The sequence below is a fragment of the Sphaerodactylus townsendi genome, linkage group LG07 (assembly GCF_021028975.2).
Source record: "Sphaerodactylus townsendi isolate TG3544 linkage group LG07, MPM_Stown_v2.3, whole genome shotgun sequence".
Lineage (NCBI taxonomy): Eukaryota > Metazoa > Chordata > Lepidosauria > Squamata > Sphaerodactylidae > Sphaerodactylus > Sphaerodactylus townsendi.
In genome coordinates, this window is record NC_059431.1 from 122,534,920 (window position 1) to 122,557,128 (window position 22,209).

Consider the following 22,209-nt stretch of genomic DNA (forward strand, 5'->3'; position numbering starts at 1 on the left):
CAGCTTCAATTGGCCTGCACAGCTGTCCCGAGCGGGTTCAAATAAATGTTCCAAATATGGCTTTTGTCTTTGCGGCTCAGACCAGAGCAAAGCATGTGAAAAGGTTACCCAAAGCCGGATGCCTGACCGAAACCAGGGTTCTTTGTCCAGATACTCTCAAGCGGCTGATATTTTAAAATGTTATCAAAAAGAAAAAGAAATGATAAAAATCAGTTCTCTCTCAGCTCCAGACCAGGGGTCTGCAAACTATGGCTCTCCAGATGTTCATGGACTCCAATTCCCATCACCCCTGCCACTTGGCCATGCTGGCAGGGGCTGATGGGAAATGTAATCCATGAACATCTGGAGAGCCATAGTTTGCAGAGCCCTGCTCTAGACAGTTCCAAGTATGCTAAAAACTACAATACAGGGCTATTCATCCTAAGGCAGAAGAGTAGAAAGAACGAGAAAGATCCCAAGGAGAATCCCTTATTGCCTTTTCCCCCCAACGTTTTAATAAAATTGGCTCACCTAGACCAATAATTAACCAATTGGGTGTCTAATAGTCAAATTTTCTATGAGGGAGATGACCCCCACCTGAGCATCCTTGGGAATTAAGCCCTCTCTGTCCATGTTAGAAGTTGGCCTTGTCAAAGCCAGTTCCGTTCTCGAAAGAATAACACCCCTTCAACTAAACACACACAGTTGACAACTTTAGTGAGGCCAAATGGTTGCCTCATAAAAGACCCACTAGTCAAGACAGATGATCTCTAAGTAAATTTAAAGGAATATATACACTTTCTTCACAGAGTGTCACACCAGAGTCTTGGTCCTGAAAGGCCTTTTGTGGCAATATACATATTGCTTTTTCATGATGTTTTGTGAGTCCATGTTTGAGTGATTAAAGTTGAGTAATTTAGACTCACAAATAAAAGCTTTGGTGAATTTATTTCAAGATACAGGTTCTAGTATACAGGAAGTTACGTACCAGGTGCATGTGGGCACCTACCCCAACCACATAGTATGGTTGATCCTTCTCATAAGCAGGCAGAACAGCCCAAGAGCTACTGGGCTTCTGGGACCTTCTTATCTAGCAGCAAGCCTGCCCTCCTGTACCTAGCTGCTCCCCCCCCCCGCCCCCACACCGGAGCCTGCCCTTAGGGTGTAATCCATGTGCCTGCCAAACTAGAGCATGCCCCACCAGCTTTGATCTTGCCGCTGACCTTGTGGAGTGTGGCTGCTCTTGGCTGCTTCGGCCTCTGCCCCCCACATATGCCAGGAAGGCCATGCCCTGGTAAGACCTTAGCAGCATGAACAGGAGAGGTAGCCACAGTCTGGAGCTATCTCCAGACTGTATACATTCATGACAAAATTATAAGGACAATTTATCTTCAGGATTTCACTTGTAGTAACTATTTGAAAAGATCTTTAAACATGGCACAGAGTATTTTCATACTGTTTTCCATTCCTCCCTTTTCCCTTCACAATGGTTTGAAAATCTGCAAAAATGGCCTTTCCACACCACTGAGAGATTTTGTACTGTCTTACCTATTTGATGCTTGTATTTTTGGAGTTTTATGAGTGCTTGCTTCGCATTTTTGTGTCCTTCTGCCACTTGCTGCACCAATTTCTTTTTCTCTCTCTCCTCCTGAAGCTGTATTTCTTTTAACTGTTGCTGCATTTCTGCTTCCTAAACTCCAAATTACATTAATAAAGAAGAGTGGCACAGATTACAAGGGGGAAATCAGATAGTTCTGCTTCGTCATTTCCGCACAGCCCTCAGGACAGAGAAACTAGACACGACAAATACACCGTTTCTTGGTACAGGCATTCCGGACACTAACATACTACGTGTCCTTCCATTTTTCAAACATGAATGAACACAGTGTAAGCCCCCCACCCCCACCCCGCGCGCGATTGTGAATTATAACAAAGTATAAATCCTCCCACGTGTATATTCTGCCCCCATTTTTCTTCTTTTGTAATAGCCCTTCCCTTCATGGAAAATGGTTCATGTCGTGTCCCTGGTCAGTCCAGTAATCAGACTCAGTTGATAATGAAATCCATTTATTGAAAGACAGGCTTCAGGTATGTTGCACAGTAAGGATCTTTTGACAAGACTACATTTGAGGCCTAAATTCCCCAGGATATACAGCTCCACTCCAGCTGCCTGCTGCTAAGCAATCCAGCCCCTTAGCTGTTCCTCAAAGCCCTGCAAGGTTCCCAGACAGGCCACTGACTTATTGCTTTGTGGAAATCTTGGTTCTTTGACGCTCGCCTGCAAGCAAAGCAGTGATTCAGCAAAAAGTGAAAGTAACCAGAGAAGAGCAGCACAACAGTCTAACTAAAGACACAGGTGCCACACCTCACTCATCTGGGAGACATGGCGAGAACTGACCAGGGCTTGACAGGTGTGAAGAACCCCACATTTAAAGGTTTGGCTGGCTATCATGAAAAGCTATAAACCTATACGTGAGCCCAGTAGTACCTTACAGACCAACAAGGTTTTCATGGTATGAGCAGTGGTGGGATTCAGCCAGTTCACACCACTTTGGCAGAACCGGTTGTTAAAATGGTGCTTGTAAACAACCAGTTGTTAAATTATTTGAATCCCATCACTGGGTATGAGCCTTCAAAAGTCAAAGGTCTGTTCATCATGTATCTGACAAAAGGGGCTTTGATTCTCAAAAGTATAAATAGGAAAGGACAGGTGTGATCTCAGTGGTGTGGGGTTAACTCAGCCAAGGTATATTTGCTTCTTGTGGCTCCAAAAATGCACCCAGCGCTATCTTGAAATGGCTTTCACAAAGAATTGTCATGCAGAATAAGTTTTTCTGATCTGTCTGGCTTTGAAATCCGGCACTATTCTGTGAAAGACATTTGCATTCATGATTTTATAATACTTTTTGCCATTTTTAAAATATATGTCCTGATTTGAAGCAGTAAATAGCATGGCTTGGATTCTGCACCTTTGCTCCAGGCGCACTTCTCTCTGGCTGCTTTGGAGTTGGGCAGGTTCCTATTCCTTTAGTCACTTGGGGACAACTTGAAAAATATCTGTCTAGGACAGTGTCACAAAATCAAGCCTGGGAGAGCCATGCTTGTTTCTACAAAACCGAGGGTTCTTTTTCCAGATACTCTGAAACCAGTGGAGTTATCAAGGCTTTTATTGAAAATAAAAACAGAAAATAATAAAACGTTCAATGCAGATATTTCTCAGGTGAATAGCACCATTCCTTCAGGCCTTTCCTCGGCCTCCGTGTGCTCAGAGATGCTCTCCCGAGCTCAGCCGGGATCAGAATCTCTCAACCTTTGTTCCTTACTTCCCAGGAAAGCTTCCTTCCTGCCATGTGCTTCCAAACAATCCTTTGATCTAAACCATTTGGCTTTTCACTTTGGTTTCTCTGAGGATCAAAGGTTTTTAACAGGATGGTGTGAGTTCTTAGGCTTCTTCCTGAAGCCTAAACCCCTACATCACAAACAGGGATGGCAAAACATGAGTCAGGTGTCAAAGGAAACATGTCACAACGTTTTGGGTGACACACCAGTGTTCACCAACACCCAACAACAACGATTCTCACTGTTTGAGTCATTTTTTCATTGTTGATGTTTCTTTACATTACATAGCACCATATGCGATTGAACTGGGTGTTTTAAAAAAAACAACAATGAATATGTCAAGAATGGTTTCTCTTTTGTTCGAGGGGGTGAGACACCAGCATAGAAAGGGTTAGGCATTTTCCAAATTTTCGACATGTCGAGCCCAAAAGGTTTGCCATCACTGCTCCAGGACAAGTGGAAGGGCCAAGCACGGCAGTCTCTGGAGAGAAGAGCTCATGAAGCGAAGGTACAAAATTCCTTTTCAGATTCCTTTTATAATAAATCATTGTGAATTTCTTTCACTGTGAGTCTGTTTCCTTGGGATCTCCCTCATACACCACCTGCCACACTCCCCTGATCTTACCAGGTTTACTTCCTAGTTGATACATGAACATACCTCAAGGCCAATGTCCTCTACTCAAGATGGTGGCCGTTCTCCATAGCCTCAAGCACAAGGTCTTTCACATCACCTACTACTTGATTTTTTTAAAAAAATAGAGGTGCTGGGTATCGAACCTGGGACCTTCTGAATGTTGAGCAGCTGCTCTACCACTGAGCCACGGTTCCTCCCCTAACATTGAACTAAGGACATCTGTACAGAAGAAGGCTTCTCTACATACATCAGTCGATGTTTAACACATTCAAGTGAAGTTGCAGCCTATTCAGAGAGGAGAGTGAGGAGGAGGATCAGGGGCCTGGAGACCAAGCCATGGGAGGAAAGGCTGAGGGACTTGAGAATGTTCTGTATGGAGAAGAAGAGGTTGATGGAGACCATGGCTGCTCCATGTATCTCCCAAGGCTTTCCTATCCAGAATCAAATGGCTGTTGTGTGTTTTGTTCCTCCCCCTTCTAAACATGGTCACGGGGCACTTCGACCTGCATGCCGCTCTGCGTTGTCAGTGTTTAAAGGCAAAGGCGGACTCTTCACCTGCTGCTGGAAAACTGGAGCAGAGTGGCAGCCATTTTAAATAAACCATGGGTACCTCCACACATGCTGAATAATGCACTGCCAATGCACTTCAGTGACCGTTTGAAAGTGGATTTTGCCTTTAGACACAGTAGAACCCAGCTGTGCACTGAAAGCACATGCATGGAAGAGCTCTCCTGGCTGGCATGGTACGCGCAGCACACCTCACTTGAACACACAGGAAGCAATGCCCAGTTACCATTTGAATAAGTTTTTTAAAAAAATATTACCTCCAGTCTCTCTTGTTCAGCCTTTTTCTGATTTTCCTGAGTACAATTCTGACGCGATCGAATGGCCTCCTCATAGCTCAGTTTCCCTTCCAGTCTCCTACACTCCTCTTCAGCCAGCTGTTGGTGCCGGTCATTTTCAAGCATCTGTTTTTGCCAGTCAAGGAAGTCAGATGGATCTCGAGCTCCTCGCAGAAGATGTTCAATTCTGTCATGGACATGGAAACAGATGGCTTGAGGCACCAGATACCCCTGTTGCTTGTGGTGAGTACATAAGGGCCAATTACCCACCTGCGCAGAGGTGTGTGGTGGGACAGAAAGCACACTGGAGCAACAGAATGTGTATTCACAGGATTGCTTGGGAAGGAGCGTGGGGGGAGAGAAAGACAACAGTACCTACCTCCCATCAGAAGGAGAATTACAGTCAGGCCCGGTAAAAAACTGGACGTGACACCCTTCTGTTAATTCTTTCATCATCCGAGCACCTGGGAATGATGCTCTCAAGAGATTCCACTGGAACTTCAACATTTTTCACCCCAACATCAACCTCACCATAGACAAACACAGTGGTCACGCAAGCAATGCTTTCTAACAAGAACCAATTGACTGCCAACCATAACTGAATGCTTCCAGCTGCCATCATGGATGTATAAAGCAGTCCACAGTCTATTGTCAAGTCCTGTGTTACAATCATATTTGTTCTGATCCCTCAGACAGAGACCCTCACCAAGATTTACAAAAAAGTGGTATTTGGATCTCAGTATGTGCCTGGCACATTGAAGGAGCAGATCAATTAAGGCTGACACAATCCTTCAGACACCCAGACTGAAAGCAATGGTGCCGGCACATGTACATGTCCCACATATTCCACAGTAAAAGCTGACATCAAAAAATGCTCCCTGTCTTGCCTAAGCAACCCTTTGTTCCTAGATATCTGAAGGCCAGTTTCCTGATGTAGGTTGAAAAAACGCCTAACTCAGCTAACTTTTAAAAAATCAAGTAATAAGTACCTGTTTAATTCCTGTTCCATTTTTCGTTGATACAGGACATTTTCCCTTAAGATTGCTGCTGTATTTAGTTTGATAGATATATTGTCTTTCTGTCAGGAAAGGGAGGGCATAAATATGTATAGAGCGTAAATGGTACTGGCAACAGAGAGTAATCATAAAAGCAGGTTAGGAAGTAAGTTTTGATAAAAAATGGGTATATTGTTTATTAGCTACCAAAATTCTTCAAGGTTTCCGAAACAGGTAATGATGCAATGATTGGAAATGATCTCTAATGTATTAATTTTTTTTCTTGGAGACACAAAAACATTATTCATTTATATATGAGCCACTGTATCATGAGAGCTTGCAAAGAGTAGTTATTCGAGTCTTGGGCTAGAACTTCCTAGATTCAGATCCCCACACCATTGCATTTACTAGACTATCTTGGGCCAGTCGCTCTGTCTAACCTTTCTCACAGGGTGAGGGTGAAACGGAGTAAAAAATAATAAAATAGGGGGGGAAATAAAGAATACAAGAGAATAAAGAGTACAGTAGAGGAGGGGAGAGAACCATGCTTGCCACCCAGACTCCAAGGAGGGAAGGTGGTATAAAAAGGTACTAAATAAGTAAATGTCGACCGAGATCCCCAGACAACAACCAGTGGGGCGGGCCCAAGCAGTGCTGTTGATTTAGGGGAAGCCCTGCCAACGAAGACGCCAAGGTGGGGTGCTTTTGCAGCGATGCAGGAGGTTGCCGAGCAGTGGAGGGGGCCTGTGGCAGGGGCTCCCATACAATGCGTAAGAGACTCTTATTCAGCAGTCGAGGCTGGGCATACACAGCAGAAGCATGGTGGCGGAAGTGGGGGGCTGTGGCAGGGCCCCCCATGCAACACGTAAGAGGCTCTCACTCCACACTCAGCAGCTGAGACTCCTACTTCCACTCAGTAGACTTTCCACTTGGCGGCCGAGACTAGGCGTTGCCCAGAAGAAGCATGGCAGCAGAGACAGCGTGGACACTGTTCTCTGGCTAGCTTCTACGGTTGGTATAATGGGAGGTTTTTCCTCCTGTTATGATTATAGTATTAAGGCTATTTTAGGTCGTTTAGTAATTTAGGTAGTGAAATTGTTATACTGTTGGCAATCCTGTAGGTCAGGGGCTGGCAGGGGCTGATGGGATTTGTAGTCCATGAACATCTGGAGAGCTGCAGGTTGCAGACCCCTGCTGTAGGTCATAGGTGCCAAACTCAAGGCTCTCCACATGTTATGGACTACAGTTCCCATGATGAGTTCCCATGATGGGAACTGTAGTCCATAACATCTGGAGGGCTGCCAGTTTGACACCTGTGCTGTAGGTAGTGTTAGATATAGTAGTAATGAGATGCTGTTTAGATTAGTTACTAGCTTTAATTTACTAAATTAAAGTTCCACCGGGCTTTTGGAGAAACCAGCCGCTGAGTGTGCCCCCTCCCCTATATCATCGGGACCTGTTACTGGGATATATGGGTCCTTTTTACTACCTCCCCCTCCTGGGACGATTAGGTTTTAGGTGGGAGGCCATCTTAGGACATAATCGTTGTTTTATTATATTTCTGGAAGTTTTGTACGATGTTTTTATTTGTGGTTTTATGTTGTACACTGCCCAGAGCCTTTTGGGGATGGGGCAGTACATTAAACAAACAAACAAACAAACAAACAAACAAACAAACAAACAAACAAACAAACAAACAAACAACAACAACAACAACAACAACAACAACAACAACAACAATAATAATAATAATGGTGTCCATGGGCGTCATGGTACTGGCCAACACCTTTCCTGGTGCTTGCCAAGTATTTTTTTAGCAAGTAGGAAGGGCTAGGTGGGGCTTTTGCTGAGCAAGGCTTCTGACTGGCTGTGCAGATTTTTAAAAAATGTTGGTTTGGCAATAGCTGCCACAACAGCACAAGGAACTGTATGACTGAGGGCAAGCTGCAGCAGCAGTTTCATGGATGGTTCTATCTTCTGTGGCAGCCATTTTGTGGATGCAGCTATCATGAGGTGTCAGAATTCCAAAAGTGCTCAGAAAACGTAGGAGCCCCCCTGTAAGACAAAAAAGCAGGAAGAGAAAGTCTGTTTCTTCTGTACGGTTGTTGTTGTCTGCTCTGCTGCTATCTCTTGTTTTTATTCTGAATGCTACTTAGTTCCTTTGGGCTGACTCCTTCTCTTCCTGCTTTTTTTCTTTCCCAGGTTTTCAGAGGTTGTGGGCAATTTTGGAACTCTACCACATCATGGTGAGTGAAAGCCAGAAGGAATGAAAAAAGAATAAAAAAGAGGAGGGGAGAGAAACATGCATGCCAACCTGACTCCAAGGAGGGAAAGTGGGATAAAAATGTACTAAACAAATATCAAAATAAATAAAATTACACAGGCTGACACAAGCTCAGAGCACTATCTGTGATGTTATTAATCAGTTTCTCGTTGTTTTTCCGCAGTTATGTCTTTGAACTAGCTGGAGCAGAAGCCTCAAGCATGTTGCTTACCTTTCCTTGGATCTTCTGAGCATGAAATCTCTCTGCTCCCTTTGGTATCTCATTTCTAATCTAAAAGTTGGAAAAGAATTATTTGTGGTCTTATAAACTGTTCAGTTCCATCGAGGTCATTCACAAAATCAGGCTAGACCCGTCAAGTAACCGAAGAAATGAGCTGCAGAAAGCTCACATATAAATGCAATCAGAAATATGGAATTGGTTGACATTTCAAGGCATATCTATTTATTTAATTCTCAACCTTACCACATTTGAGGATAATTAAATGTGGAGACTGGAGCTGTGAACAGACAAGGTAGATCTTTCCACAAACCTGAAAAAAACCCAAGTTTGCAGAAAAATCTGAAAATAATAATAATAGGGACGACTAAATGGGACCTACAGAGTTTCTGCAGGGCCTGCAAAATGGACCTGTTCCACCAGGCTTTTGGCCAGCCAGGATAACTATCAGACCCCCCCCCTCTATCATCTAGGCCTCCCGTGGGCGGGACTGGGGTTGGGAGAATGAAGTTGCCACACTTGTGTACAATTGTTGAGCTGGGAATTTTAATCTACTGTTTTATATTGGTTTTATTGTATTATTTAATAGGAAAATGTTGTATACCGCCCTGAGCCTCTGGGGGAGGGTGGTTTAAAAATGTAATAAATAAATATATAAATAAATAAATAAAATTGAAAACATAGTCTGTAGCTTTAAGACATGGATGCCTTGAATCAGTGTTGCTAGGCAACTACAACAGTTTTGCCAGCATTCCAGGTTTGGTTTCTACAGTGGATTCCACATAGACCAAATATAATGGGTGTAGGATGTTACATAAACTGGAGGAGGGGTTTTTTGGCTGGGAGTGCCCAACATGTACAAAATCCCCAAGGATGTAGGTAGGGGGGGTTCTCGGGTTCAACCCCCCCCATTGCATGTCCAAAGATCCGCCCTCCTTTTGTGGGTGTTTTGGTATTTTTTAGTGTTTTTCGGTTTTTGGCCTGCAAGGAGCGCAGCTTTTAGGCTAGCACAGGGGTAGGGAACCTGCGGCTCTCCAGATGTTCAGGAACTACAATTCCCATCAGCCTCTGTCAGCATGGTCAATTGGCCATGCTGGTAGGGGCTGATGGGAATTGTAGTTCCTGAACATCTGGAGAGCCGCAGGTTCCCTACCCCTGGGCTAGCAGCACCAAACTTTCAGGGATTGTTTGGGAGACTCTCCTGATGATACTACCCAGGTTTGGCCTGCAGAGGGCACAGTTTTTAGGCTAGCAGCACCAAAATTTTGGGGATGTTTTGGGAGACTTTCCTGATGCTATCACCCAGGTTTGGTGAGGTTTGGTTCAGGGGGTTCAAAGTTATGGACTCCCAAAGGGGGGGGGTGCCCCATCCCCCATTGTTTCCAATGGGAACTAATAGAAGATGGGGGTTACACCTTTGAGGGTCCATACCTTTGGACCCCCTGAACCAAACCTGGGTGGTATCATCAGGAGAGTCTCCTAAAGATACCCTGAAATTTTGGTGATGCTAGCTTAATAATTCAGGGATGGGAGATGGGGGCTACCCTTTTGAGGGTCAATAACTTTGGACCTCTTGAACCAAACCTCACCAAACATGCGTGATATCATCAATGGGAGTCTCTTACTATGCAACTCTTAATATGCAACTTATCCCTGAAATCTGCCTCCATCCCTGAAGACTGGAAGATGGCCAATGTCACACCAATCTTTAAGAAAGGGTCTAGGGGGGACCCAGGAAAATACAGGCCAGTCAGTTTGACATCTGTTCCTGGTAAATTAGTAGAATCCATCATTAAAGATAAAATTATTAAACATGTAGAAAAGCAAGACCTGCTGAGGAAGAGTCAGCATGGCTTTTGCAGAGGCAAGTCCTGTCTGACAAACTTACTAGAGTTCTTTGAGGGTGTAAACAGGCATGTGGATAAGGGGGGACCAGTGGACATTGTCTACTTGGATTTCCAAAAGGCTTTTGACAAAGTTCCTCACCAGAGACTGTTGAGAAAACTCAGCAATCAAGGAATAAGAGGGGAAGTCCTCCTATGGATTAAAAACTGGTTGAGGAACAGGAAACAAAGGGTGGGTATAAATGGGAAGTTCTCACAATGGAGAGATGTAGGGAGTGGTGTCCCCCAAGGATCCGTTTTGGGACCGGTGCTCTTTAACCTATTCATAAATGACCTGGAAGTAGAGGTGGGTAGCGTGGTGGCCAAGTTCGCAGATGATACCAAATTATGTAGGGTGGTGAGAACCACAAAGGATTGCGAAGAGTTCCAAGTGGACCTTGATAAATTAGGTGAGTGGGCTAAGAAATGGCAAATGCAGTTCAATGTAGCAAAATGTAAAGTGATGCACATAGGGGCAAAAAATCCAAACTTCACATACACACTACAAGGGTCAGTGCTATCAGTCACAGACCAGGAAAGGGATTTGGGTGTCTTAGTTGATAGTTCCATGGGAATGTCAACTCAATGCATGGCAGCTGTGAAAAAGGCAAACTCTATGCTGGGGATAATTAGGAAAGGAGTTGATAATAAAACTGCAAGGACTGTCATGCCCTTATATAAAGCCGTGGTGCGACCGCACTTGGAGAACTGTGTTCAGTTGTGGTCGCCACATCTGAAAAAGGATATCGAAGAGATAGAAAAAGTGCAGAGAAGGGCAACGAGGATGATTGAAGGATTGGAGCACCTCCCTTATGAGGAGAGGCTGCAGCGTTTGGGACTCTTTAGTTTGGAGAGGAGACGTCTGAGGCGGGATATGATTGAAGTCTATAAAATTATGCATGGGGTAGAAAATGTTGACAGAGAGAAATTTTTCTCTCTTTCTCACAATACTAGAACCAGGGGGCATTCATTGAAAATGCTGGGGGGAAGAATTAGGACTAATAAAATGAAACACTTCTTCACGCAATGCGTGATTGATGTTTGGAATGTGCTGCCACAGGAGGTGGTGATGGCCACTAACCTGGATAGCTTTAAAAAGGGCTTGGACAGATTTATGGAGGAGAAGTCGATCTCTGGCTACCAATCTTGATCCTCCTTGATCTGCAAATGCCTTAGCAGACCAGCTGCTCAGGAGCAGCAGCAGCAGAAGGCCATTGCTTTCACATCCTGCACATGAGCTCCCAAAGGCTCCTGGTGGGCCACTGCGAGTAGCAGAGTGCTGGACTAGATGGACTCTGGTCTGATCCAGCAGGCTAGTTCTTATGTTCTTACTGATACCACCCAAGTTTGGTAAAGTTTGGTCCAGGAGGTCCAAAGGGGTGCCCCAATCCCCATTGTTTCCAATAGCAGCTAATAGAAGATAGGGGCTACACATTTGAGGGTCCATAACTTTGGCTCCCATGAACCAAACTTCTCCAAACCTGGGTGGTATCATCAGGAGAGTCTCCTACTTATACCACCCAGGTGTGAAGTTTGTTCCAGGGGGTCCAAAGCTATGGCCTCCCAAAGGGGGTGCCCCCATCCCCCATTGTTTCCAATGGGAGCTAATAAAACATGGGGCTACACTTTTGAGGGTCCATAACTTTGGACCCCCTGGACCAAACTTAACCTAACCTGGGAGGTATCATCAGGAGAGTGTCCTAAAGATACCCTGAAAGTTTGGTGCTGCTAGCTTAATAATTGCACCCCTGACAGCAGGCACCCCCCCAAATTTCCCCAGATTCTTCTTTTAAATCCACCCCCTTCAGCATGGATTTAAAGGGAGAATGTGAGGTCCCCAGTTTAAACATTGAAAGTGATGCTGTTTCAGGGTAGGGGATAATCCACCCCAAAACAGCATCACTTTCAATGTTGTTTTAACTGGGGATCCAGATTCTCCCTTAAAAAATGGATTTTAAAAAATAATTTGGGCTCTCTAGTTTAAACACCATTGAAAGTGATGCTGTTTGGGGGTGCATTCCAGCATCACAGCGGCCGCCCAGGGCGGGGGCGCCCCTCAAAACTCAGATTTTGCACCAGGCTCAATTTTCCCTAGTTACGCCTCTGCTGGCTGGGAGCCCAGCTGGTGGGGGGGCGGGTGGGGAGGGCAGGGGATTCTGCTGTCCCTGGCCTCAGAGAGCTGCTTTTATAAGCAGTAGGGCCGGGGGCGGGGCTTGCGGAGGCGTGGCCATGCCCCAGGGGTGGGTGGGGGCGTGGCTCCGCCCCCGAGCCCCCCCATAAAAAATCTATACCTACATCCCTGAAAATCCCCCAGGCACTTTTTCTCCCTGTGGTAGCAGCGAGTATGACCAATCCACAGCAACACATTCAGTATTGCCCGCTGTTACAGGGAAGTCCCTTTCTCTTTTCTGTGATGCATATGTGCAGATATGCAAGTGCAGCCGATTGGATTGTGAAATGATCAGCAGGGCTGCAGGAGTTCATTGCTGTGTGCCTGCGCAGCTACACAGAAGTAAATTTTTGGAACAAGGGAAGTGTCTCTGTGCAAAGGCGCGCAAGCAGCCTGGATGGTTTCCATGGGCTCCAATCACTGCGTGAACGAATGAAGCGCACAAACGTGGACAGGAAAAAGGAAAACAGGTTCCTTTACACTCACTGCAACCTGTTCTACCTATGCTACTCTTCGAGGCAGCCTCCAACTCATAGAAGATTGTCTTTTTATTAGACAATACCAGCAGTGATGTAACTGATTCAGTATAAATTTCTTGACATATTTATAATTCAGAGTTCCAGGGGAAAACTTGATTAATATTCTCTCCCCCCCCCCCCTTCTTTTTCTCCTCCATTTGGTCCGAATGAACTTTTTGTTTCTAATATTGTATTGTTATGCCAATAAAGGTTGTTGATTTTGACGCTGACTAGGGGTGCTGCTGTAATTACTGCTTCTCAAGATCTAACTTCAGATTCAGTTTCGTTCCCCATTTACATACTACTGCATTCATTTTTTTTAGTGCAATTTACTTACTGTGCTTTCATGTTCAGGCTTTGTGGCCGCACAGGAGAACTGACTAAGGTTTGCTTCCAGCAGCAGATCCTAAAGTTAAAGCAATAATTTCAGCTACCCAATATATTTAACACTGAAAGTTAAAACTGATGTAGAAAACAAAGGAAACCCAAATACAAAACCATGTAAAGATTTACTTGGTACTAAAATGTAACAAAGCCAACTAAAGGCTGACTGGAGACTGGAGTGCATTATTGTAAATTTTCTCAATGCTATCTAGATAAGCCTATTAGTCTTGGCCTCAACAACGAACTTAATCCTAATGTATCACCCGCATCCAGCCACAGAGGTGGGCAAAAAGTTAGGAGCAAAAACTTCCAGACCTTGGCCAAACATCCCAGAAAACCCACCACATCCAGTTGATTCTGGCTATGAAAACCTTCAACAAGACGATATATTTGACGCTTTTCTAGTCCTACAGACAGAACATAGGCTGATTTTGCCCGTTAAAAATGCCCCATTGTTGGCATGGGGAATGCCCTGGCGCATTGGGGAGCTCCCCACAGCTCCCGGCACTGCAGTGTCTGCCACACTGCTGCCCCGGCACCGCCCCGCAGAAGTGGCTTTGCTCTGGGACTTTCCAGAACCGCAAAGGTTGAGGACCTTTTGGAATGCCCCTGTTGCTCCGGTGGCTTCCGCTGCCATAAAAACTCCTTGGTAGCAGAACGAGGCCATTTTTCCTGCCTCGCTGCTCTGGCCCACCCCTCCAGTGAACGGGTGTTCCCCCCCCCCTGCAGTGGAATAAAAAATACAAAGGGAGAAATCTTGCAAAAACCTTGAGAAATCTTGCAGAAAAGCAGCGTGCGAAGGTGTTGCGAACAGGAGGACAGAGATTCCCTTGCACATGCAAGGAGTTTAGATGGGGGGAGGGTTTGGAGTACCGTGATTCCCTCACACATGCAGAGATTTTAGACAGGTGTGGGTGTGTGGGGGTGCCAATTCCCAGTGCCTGTTTCGCGCAGAGTCATTTAAATCTAAATTGGTGAAAGTGAGTGTGGGGAGCGGGGGGGGGGGGGTTCAGCCAATCAGAACGCAGAAAATGGAGGTTGCCCACGTATGCTTAGAAGACACTGCTGAAACCTCGCGGTGCAAGTATAGGAGAGCCGGGAAGCAGTGCAACATTAACAGCAGGGTAAAAAGCCCTGCGGCAGCTGCACTCCTGGATATAGCACAGGGCATTTTTACTGTGCAAAATCAGACATAGGGTCTCAATTTCTTTATCTGGAATCAGAACGCGCCAGATAATAAAAGCCTTGTCCAGTGGTGGGATTCAGCAGGTTCGCACCACTTTGGCAGAACTGGTTGTTAAAATGGTGCTTGTAAACAACCAATTGTTAAATTATTTCAATCCCACCACTGGACTTGTCCCTTGCGAGCTTAATGCAAACATTCAAAATGCTGCAGGTTGAAAAGATTACTACTCAGAAAAATTGAGGACAGCAGGGAAAGAGGCAGCATGAGGCAGATTGACTCTAAGAGGCAGCATGAGGCAGCTTGACTCAAAAAAAGGAAGTCATGGCCTCCATTGTAAGACCGGAGCAACACCGTTGAACATCGGATGCTCTGGAGTTCATTCATTGATAGGATCACCACACGCCAGAAGCGACTTGTTGGCAGATTAAGTTCCCCAAATTCTCATGGAATTCTTGAAGTGGCTTTCTTGGGAGGCAAGCTTAAAGGGCCCTGTTGCTGGAAAGAGAGCTAAAACTGGTATGATTGCTATTGGTGCTTGTAAATGATGGTAAAATGATGGCTTCTGGTACTGAGGCTGGTACTTAAGAGTACTGCCCTGGTTTGAATTGGGTGGGCGGATCAGACATTTTGAAACATTAAAACAGAAATTGTAATTCTTATCATCAATTTTACCTTAATATTTGTGCCTAAGCACACGGGGTTGATATTTTTCAATGAGCTAACTCCTATGACGCTGAGAATTCATAGTCAAGAGTTATTTTTGGCCCAAAGTATTTGTGAAAGGAATATTTTTTGTCTCAGAATACAACCAGGCAAGAGCAGTTGCTTGATTTGAATTGTGGTTTCTTTATAGCAGAGAAAGGAGCAGCATCAAAAGAGGAGCGTAACTAACAGCCCCATCCAAAGGGGGGGGGAGTGGTTCAAGGCGGCACCACTGGATTTGCCCCCCACAGGGCACTTGCCCCAGTGGAGGGGGGACTTAGCAATGGGTGGCTGCTGCAGCCCTCCCCAGGATGCCAGCATTCCTGAGCCCCCACCATCACTGCCGGAGTTGGGGCAGGGAGCTCTAAGAAATGGCCGGGGAGGAGCAGATGTTAGTCAGCTTTCTCCTGGCCACTGCCTCCATTGTGACAACAGCCCAGGCCTTTGGACTTACACCACTTGAAAGGTGACTTAACTCTGTTAAGCCCAGTGAGGACTTGCCGGCTGAAGGAAGGCTTTTTGCATTTTCACAGGGAAGCCTTCTGGAAGGTGGATTGGTGGAAGTGATACCATGGAGCAGGAACTTTTCCAAAGCCAGCCTGGATGAACGTAAACCATCTGCATTTGGCAGATATTTGGAGCGTCACTCCAGGATAAACAAACAGCTGCAAAAAGCGTCAGAACAGAAGGCAAATGACGCTAGCTAGCACATTGGCTAGAAAATATTGCTGCAGACAGAATGCAGAAAATATGCTATAAAAAATAATACTGAACTTGCCTCTGCTTTCTTGCGATTCTTTAGTTTGATTTCTTTGAGGCGTTGCTCCAGTCTAGGAGGTTTATATGTGGTCTCTGGAACCTTGAATAAAACCCAATAATTTACAGTTATTTAAATTAACTCCATACAATTAAATGTACTAGGACGGGTTTTTTTAATGAGAGAAGGTACCAGAAATCAGACATTTAAATTGTGGCTGGGGATGGCACCGTGGGGGCAACTGGGGGTAGAGGAACCTCCAAAGGGGATTAAAGCAGCATGGGAAGGAGGAAAAGAGAAATCCCTGCAGCAGCATATTTGCCTGGGGACGTGGGGTAACCCATGTCCCCGGACGCAACTAATCTGGGGGGGGGGGGGGCGCAAATCGGCTCCCCATGTGATCAGATGCCTTTCAGCCCAGTAGCCATGGCACAAGAGAAACTTGCACGGCTGTCAGCAGCAGGGGCACGGGAGAGACTCGTGCTGCCACGGTTGGGCAGGAAAGGGGGTCTGCCCTCTGCTGAAAATCAACTTGCTTGCCTTGAAAAGAGGGGCTGCAAATCAACTCGCTTGCCTTGGAAATGCCAGTGGTCACCATAGGTTGGCTGTGTTTTGATTTTTTTAAAACCATACTTGCTAGCTGCTTGGGTCCCAGTAAAAAAAAGACTATAAATGAAAACAATAACAGTAATAATCGTGAGAATAAAATGGGTCTGTTTCAACTAAAACAATATTCAGGATGCACTCCTAAGAACATTTGCAAGACAGTAAGCCCCCCTGACTAACATAAGATTTTCTTTTAAGTAGACCTGTTAGGATTGCTCCTGGGCAGCCCGAGGGGGGGGGGGGGCACTTCTTGAGCTGACACAGTGTCAGGCTGGAGTCTGCCGGGCAGCAGAGAGGCGGCGGGGAGGGGGAACTCCACAGAAATGGCCAAGATTACTTTCGTTTTCCCCAGAAGAGGTTCTCACAGCTAAAGACATTATGTCAATCTTCTGACCTTGGGCTCATCCTGCATTCCTTTTTGCGTTTTCTGTAGTGTGGGGAACAGAGTGATATACTGGGGTTGTTTCCCTCTTTTCCCCTCTTACTCATGTATCTACCAATAAACGCTTCTTAACCTTCAAGTGACAGAGTCTGATTTGAATCATAGATCCAGGGACTGAGATGCAGCATAATGCACCGGTGGAAGGTGACTTACCTGGGCAGGCGCCATGAAGCTCCACAAAGCCCGACGTGGAAGCTGCTGTCCTTCACTAGGCTTGTCAGCATAGAAAGCTGCACTAATGTGGCTGGGGGTGTTCCTGGGGTAGGCCAGGAGGCAGAGCTGACCTTACTTGGCTTCCACTGCCCAGCCAGCCCCTGCACAGGGACAGAGCCAGCCTTGGAGATATGCCATGGTTTCCATGGTGTCTCTCCATTATCCCCGATGGGGGATTTTTGCAATCTTCAATTAATCAGGGGAAACATCAGCAGAAAATGCTACTGGAACACGGCCATACAGTCTGGAAACCATTCAACACCCCAGTGATTCCGGCCGTGAAAGCCTTCGACGATACAATCATATGAAATTGTTTCTTAAACAATGGGGGTTTACGTGTCATAATAATCTTGGATTCGGGTATTGTCAAATCAGACTATTACAAGTTATTTTGTTTTTAAAAAGATAGACATCACTCACATGCTTCGAATACTTTTTTTGTGTAACCGGCTCAGGGATCAGAACAGGTCGTGGGTTAGGGACTGTCAAGTGAAACTCCTCTGGCTTAGTTGTCTTCGGCGATGAAGAAATATTGTTTGTTGATTTATCATCAAATTGATCAATAAGTTGTTGCACTTTTGGTTGCCATCTTTAAAAAATATATATAATCTTTGTTATTTTTATGTCCTAGATGCTTTCCTAATAAAATACTGACTTTGGTTGAAACCATACTCTGTCTCACAGAAAGATCTAAGTGCAGCCATTCGTGAAGTGGCAGAAGTGAAAGTGTCCTTTCGCTGCTGAAAATGGTCCGCCACTTGAATTCCCACTCTTTTTTCACTCACATACCCCTTGGCAACCATCTCCCTAAAACTGTACCCCCATATTAGCAAACCTTTTATGTAACTTTTTTGCATACCCCCCCAAAAAAAAATTGCTTGTACCCCAGTGGCTTGTCCCCTGAGGGGGACTGCCCAGAAATCACGATGATGAACAAGCACCTGGGAGCCCCCTTCCCCACACTGATCAACCTCAGAGCGTTGTGGAGGAGGGGCTGTGAGTGGGGCGGAACTGTGGCTCAGTAAAGAGTCTCTTATTTGTATGCAGAAGGTCCCTGGTTCAATCCTTGGCATCTCCAGTTAACAAGAAGCAGACCAACAGGAGATGTGAAAGACCTCTGCCTGAGACCCTGGAGAGCAGCTGCCAGTCTCAGTGGACAGGCCTGACCTTGGAGGACTGATGGTCTCATTTGGTATAAGGAGCTTGTGCATGTGTGAGGAGGAGCAAGATGAAGAATCTGAAATATAATTTAAACTCCCATGTGTGACACCGGAGACAATGGTGGCACACAGGCAAGGATTGAAAGTAGGACTAGCCCCTCAGATAAACAACTGGGACATTTACTGGGTTGACCAAATCCTGCCACACTGTTGATGTGAAGTAGCTTTTACAGAGCACTTCAGAGTATCTGAAGAAACAGGGAAGTCTCTTTCATTAAAATTACCTGTAGTAATGCACTGCTGACCCAGCAGCACCGTGGTAGAACGTTGGGACGCCAACGGACCTACGGCCTTGCTGGTCGCACCGCACCCCCACTCCTCATCCCCCCATGAGTCACGGGTCATGAACTACCTGGCTCAATCACCGGGCGCAGGGACAATGGTCTTGCCCCCAGGTGAGGATTGGGGCTCAGGCAGCTGCAGCTCCTCTCCGCCGCGTAGTAGATGAGATCATACATCACATGATGATCTCCCGACCTCCCATCTCCCGGAACTCCCCCCGGTCCTCCCTCCTACACAGCCCCAATGGGATAACAATAGGAATTGCCAGGAACCCGGCAGGCAGAGACTTCGCTAAGGAACACGGACCTCCGGTCTCCCGCTTCTGGCGATCTCCACCAGATGTTATCTCGGCGTCTCGTCTCGTTCTTACGCTGACAGCTGATGGGTGCGACCACAAGCTGGTGTGCGAAACCCGGGAATCCTCGAACCTCCACCCTGCTCACCGTCGCCTGGGGGAAGGGCAGCGATACGAAAGTCCGGCTGGATCGGCGCGTCCAGGGACCACCCACGTTTCGGTGTCGCCTGTCCTCTGGATCGGCCCTTGTCAGAGACACGCGTCCTAGGACAGCATTCTAAGTCGACTGGCAGACACACCGGTGAGTATGGGAGCTTGCAAAAGCAGGGCTTATGACAAGCACGTTGGCGAACTGAAAGCGTTAATGAGAAATGCGGCAGGGTCCCCGTATTAAAAGAAGGGGAGCTGCGCATAAGTGGTTGAGGGGATTGAAGCTCGGTGTCCATGATACCCAGAGGGGGGGACAGTGAATCTGGGACTGGGAAAACATCGGGCGCACTCTTAGCACAGAGCCTCGCGCGCCCGATGTAGCCTGCTACTGGCGTGGGAGACAATGTTTGTGTCGCCATCAGCCCTCTGAACCTATGGCTCCCTTGCTGTAGGCCGCCCTCGCTTCGATCTTTCACCTGTAATTTCAGCCAGAATTTTCTCTATCCCACTAAATTGAACGCCTGTCCTCCTTCACCGCCCCAGCTCCTTCACGCAATTCAAACTCTCCCGCGGCTCAGCCGCCCCTCTATACTTGCTCCGCCTTCATTTTTCGAAGCCGCTGCACCTCCGTCAGCGCCGCATAATGGCGCGGGGTTTCAAAACTCTTTCGCCCAGAGCGGTAGCCACGATCTGCAGAAGAAAGAAACCCTGGCGGAAGGCGATGCCGAGATTCTTGCATTGTGCCCCGATCCACTTCACAGATACTGAGGGGGAGGGTGGCGTCGTTGGCCGAGGTTGTCGAGGTACCAGCCTTTAAGCTACAACTTATCCTCACTGGAGTTCCGTAAGGCGTTGCCCGGGGCGTAGGAGTCACCAGCCCCTATGTGAGAGGCATGCTAGAGGCGGTCGCGAGGAATCGCTTAATGGTTCCGGTTGACTGGAAGATCGCCTTCCGCGTGCTCCTGAGCCCTGCACAATTTGTGATCTGGGAGAGCGAGTTCCGCCAGCAATGCTTTAGCAGGGCAGCCCGCTCCGGCGGCGCCTACACAACCGCTTTCAACTTCTGACCTTGATACCTTCAGTATGCTTAACAATCAGCAGGTCGTCCTGCCCGGTGTACCCTTACGATTAAGCCTCTGAATGCGCTTACAAGGCGTTTTTTGAAAGAAGTCCCCAATGCCGGACAGCCAACCCAAAGAGTTTTCTAGCACCCGGCAGAAACCTCAAAGAGCCCTATGCTGGAAGAGTTTGTGTGGGTGGGCTCCAGGAGGCCCCTCAAGAGGCAGGTTGACAACGAGGAGGCCCAGAGTGAACTCCTTAAAGCGCCTTGCCAAGGGAGAGCGCCTCAGCTGAGTGCCGCATGGCGATCACTGGCCTAGGAAGGAACCCAGCGAGCTGGCCGACATGCTCAAAGCTTGCCAGGGATGCTCCCGGTCTTTAAGCCCATCAAGCCAGCCTTCTAGTCGTATACTCTCAGCTGCCGTAGAGGCAGCCCCGAGGCGAGTGGTATTCAATTGCGGCAAGCCAGGACATTTCCGGAGGGGTAGCAGGCTGCCCGGCGTGGAGGCCTACAAGCCTGGCGGAGGAGGGGTCTCTCCCCAGAGGGCGAAGACCCCCAGGAGGAGATCTAGGGGCAGGCTCTCCCAATGCCAGCTGGGAATGCCCGCGCCCGGGCATCTCCCCAACCCGGAACCAAGATCCGCACCTCAAACCCCTTCCCCCGGAGCTCCCCAGCGAGATCTTGGCTGCTCCAGCTCGGTATAGGTGATCCCATCCCCACGGAGACCATTATGCGGGTCTTGCCAAAAGCTTCCGCCGCGGAACAGGGGGTGTTCATCATCCCAGGGGGCATCGACTCCATGCACCAGAGAGCCATCCACATCCAAGTATGGACAAACATCCCGCCAGAAACTGCCAAGTTCACCGGAACACCCTGCCTCTATGCTCTCCCACTTGAGGTCTAATCTAAGTTCAGCTAATCTAAATCTGGATTGCTGGCTCCCCCTCTACGTCTATACTTCCTGCTCTGCTAGCCCCTTCTACTTCCAAAGTCACCCATGCCTCCATGAATTACCCCAGAATGGCACACTTGTTCAAAATCTCTGCAAGGAGTCCACAGTCACTGAATTGCAGCAGAAAGGAATGCTTGTGGAAGAGGGACTGCCGTTTTGAGCCCACACCTCAGAATGCCCCATAGGCAATCTACAGGACAATGAGGGCATGGAAGAGGGGAAGATGCTCGCACAATGGCCGCCAGCCAAAAGTCCTTAGTGAAGAAGAAGCCCCCTTGGCCCTCTCCAGCTGTAAGGTTCAAACCAGATCTCCTTAGCCTCTGAGCCTGTGCAAAGCCCTAAGCTCAAAGCTCCCAGTGGCAACAAAATCGTCAGCACCTCAGAGAGAGCAAAATCTCAAATCAGAGTTTACTGCAATCCTCCCTCGTTGCACTTTATATGTGTGCTCTGTATGCCTATGTATATTCTCTATGTCTCCTTACCCACCTTTCAAGAGAACCCTTCAGTTTTCCCCTCATAGGGGATTTTTCCATTGCTTCTAAGCTATGTTCTTGTGCTTCAATTAAAGTTTTTCTCCTCTTCCTGGATTATGTGTGCCAATGCCTTGAAAGGCTTCTCACAAATGCATGATACAGCATCCGTATGCTCTTTAAACGGGACACAGCTTCGTGCGTGCTCCCCAGGATACCCGATAGGACCTGCTTCAAGCCGCTTCCATCTTAGTTTAAACCTCTTCAAAACTTTTCTTCAAACCTCTCCTTGAGAACCTTTTTCCTTCGTCCATCTGAGCCTACACTGGGCCAAGCATTGGCGTGGCATGCAAGTTCTTACATATGAAGCCAAAATCATTTTCTATGCTCCCACATTCTCTGCTGAGCGCTCCCTGGCTAGTCACTAGTGCTGCAAGGGGGGTCTCTCAGCCACACCTATCTTACACAGCCTCCCGCTGTAGAAAGGTGGGAAAGCTTGAGCTCAAACCGACCAAAGTTCCCCTTTAACCCGGAGGGAAGGTAGAGCTGACTTCCAAACCCTTCCCCCACCCCTGCCTTCCTTTCTGCACACACCCTCCCTCACTTTTCCTAATGGGCTGACGCACCCC

The 22,209-nt window shown here is 47.1% G+C and overlaps 1 protein-coding gene across 5 annotated transcripts in view; it reads right to left on the bottom strand.

Annotated features, from left to right (window-relative positions):
• The window catches only part of CFAP99 (cilia and flagella associated protein 99), a 49,678-nt gene that overhangs the window by 14,914 nt on the left and 12,555 nt on the right, over positions 1-22,209 (bottom strand). For 3 of the 5 annotated variants that reach the window (XM_048502684.1, XM_048502683.1, XM_048502688.1), the window contains 7 exons: positions 17,572-17,740; positions 15,912-15,992; positions 13,199-13,267; positions 8,285-8,344; positions 5,784-5,872; positions 4,777-4,981; positions 1,528-1,669 (listed from right to left, as the gene is read on the bottom strand). In XM_048502684.1, the coding sequence (XP_048358641.1) occupies positions 1,528-1,669; positions 4,777-4,981; positions 5,784-5,872; positions 8,285-8,344; positions 13,199-13,267; positions 15,912-15,992; positions 17,572-17,740 (815 nt within the window). The remainder of the gene's footprint in view (positions 1-1,527; positions 1,670-4,776; positions 4,982-5,783; positions 5,873-8,284; positions 8,345-13,198; positions 13,268-15,911; positions 15,993-17,571; positions 17,741-22,209) is intronic. The other 2 variants (XM_048502687.1, XM_048502686.1) reach the window with 2 other exon arrangements.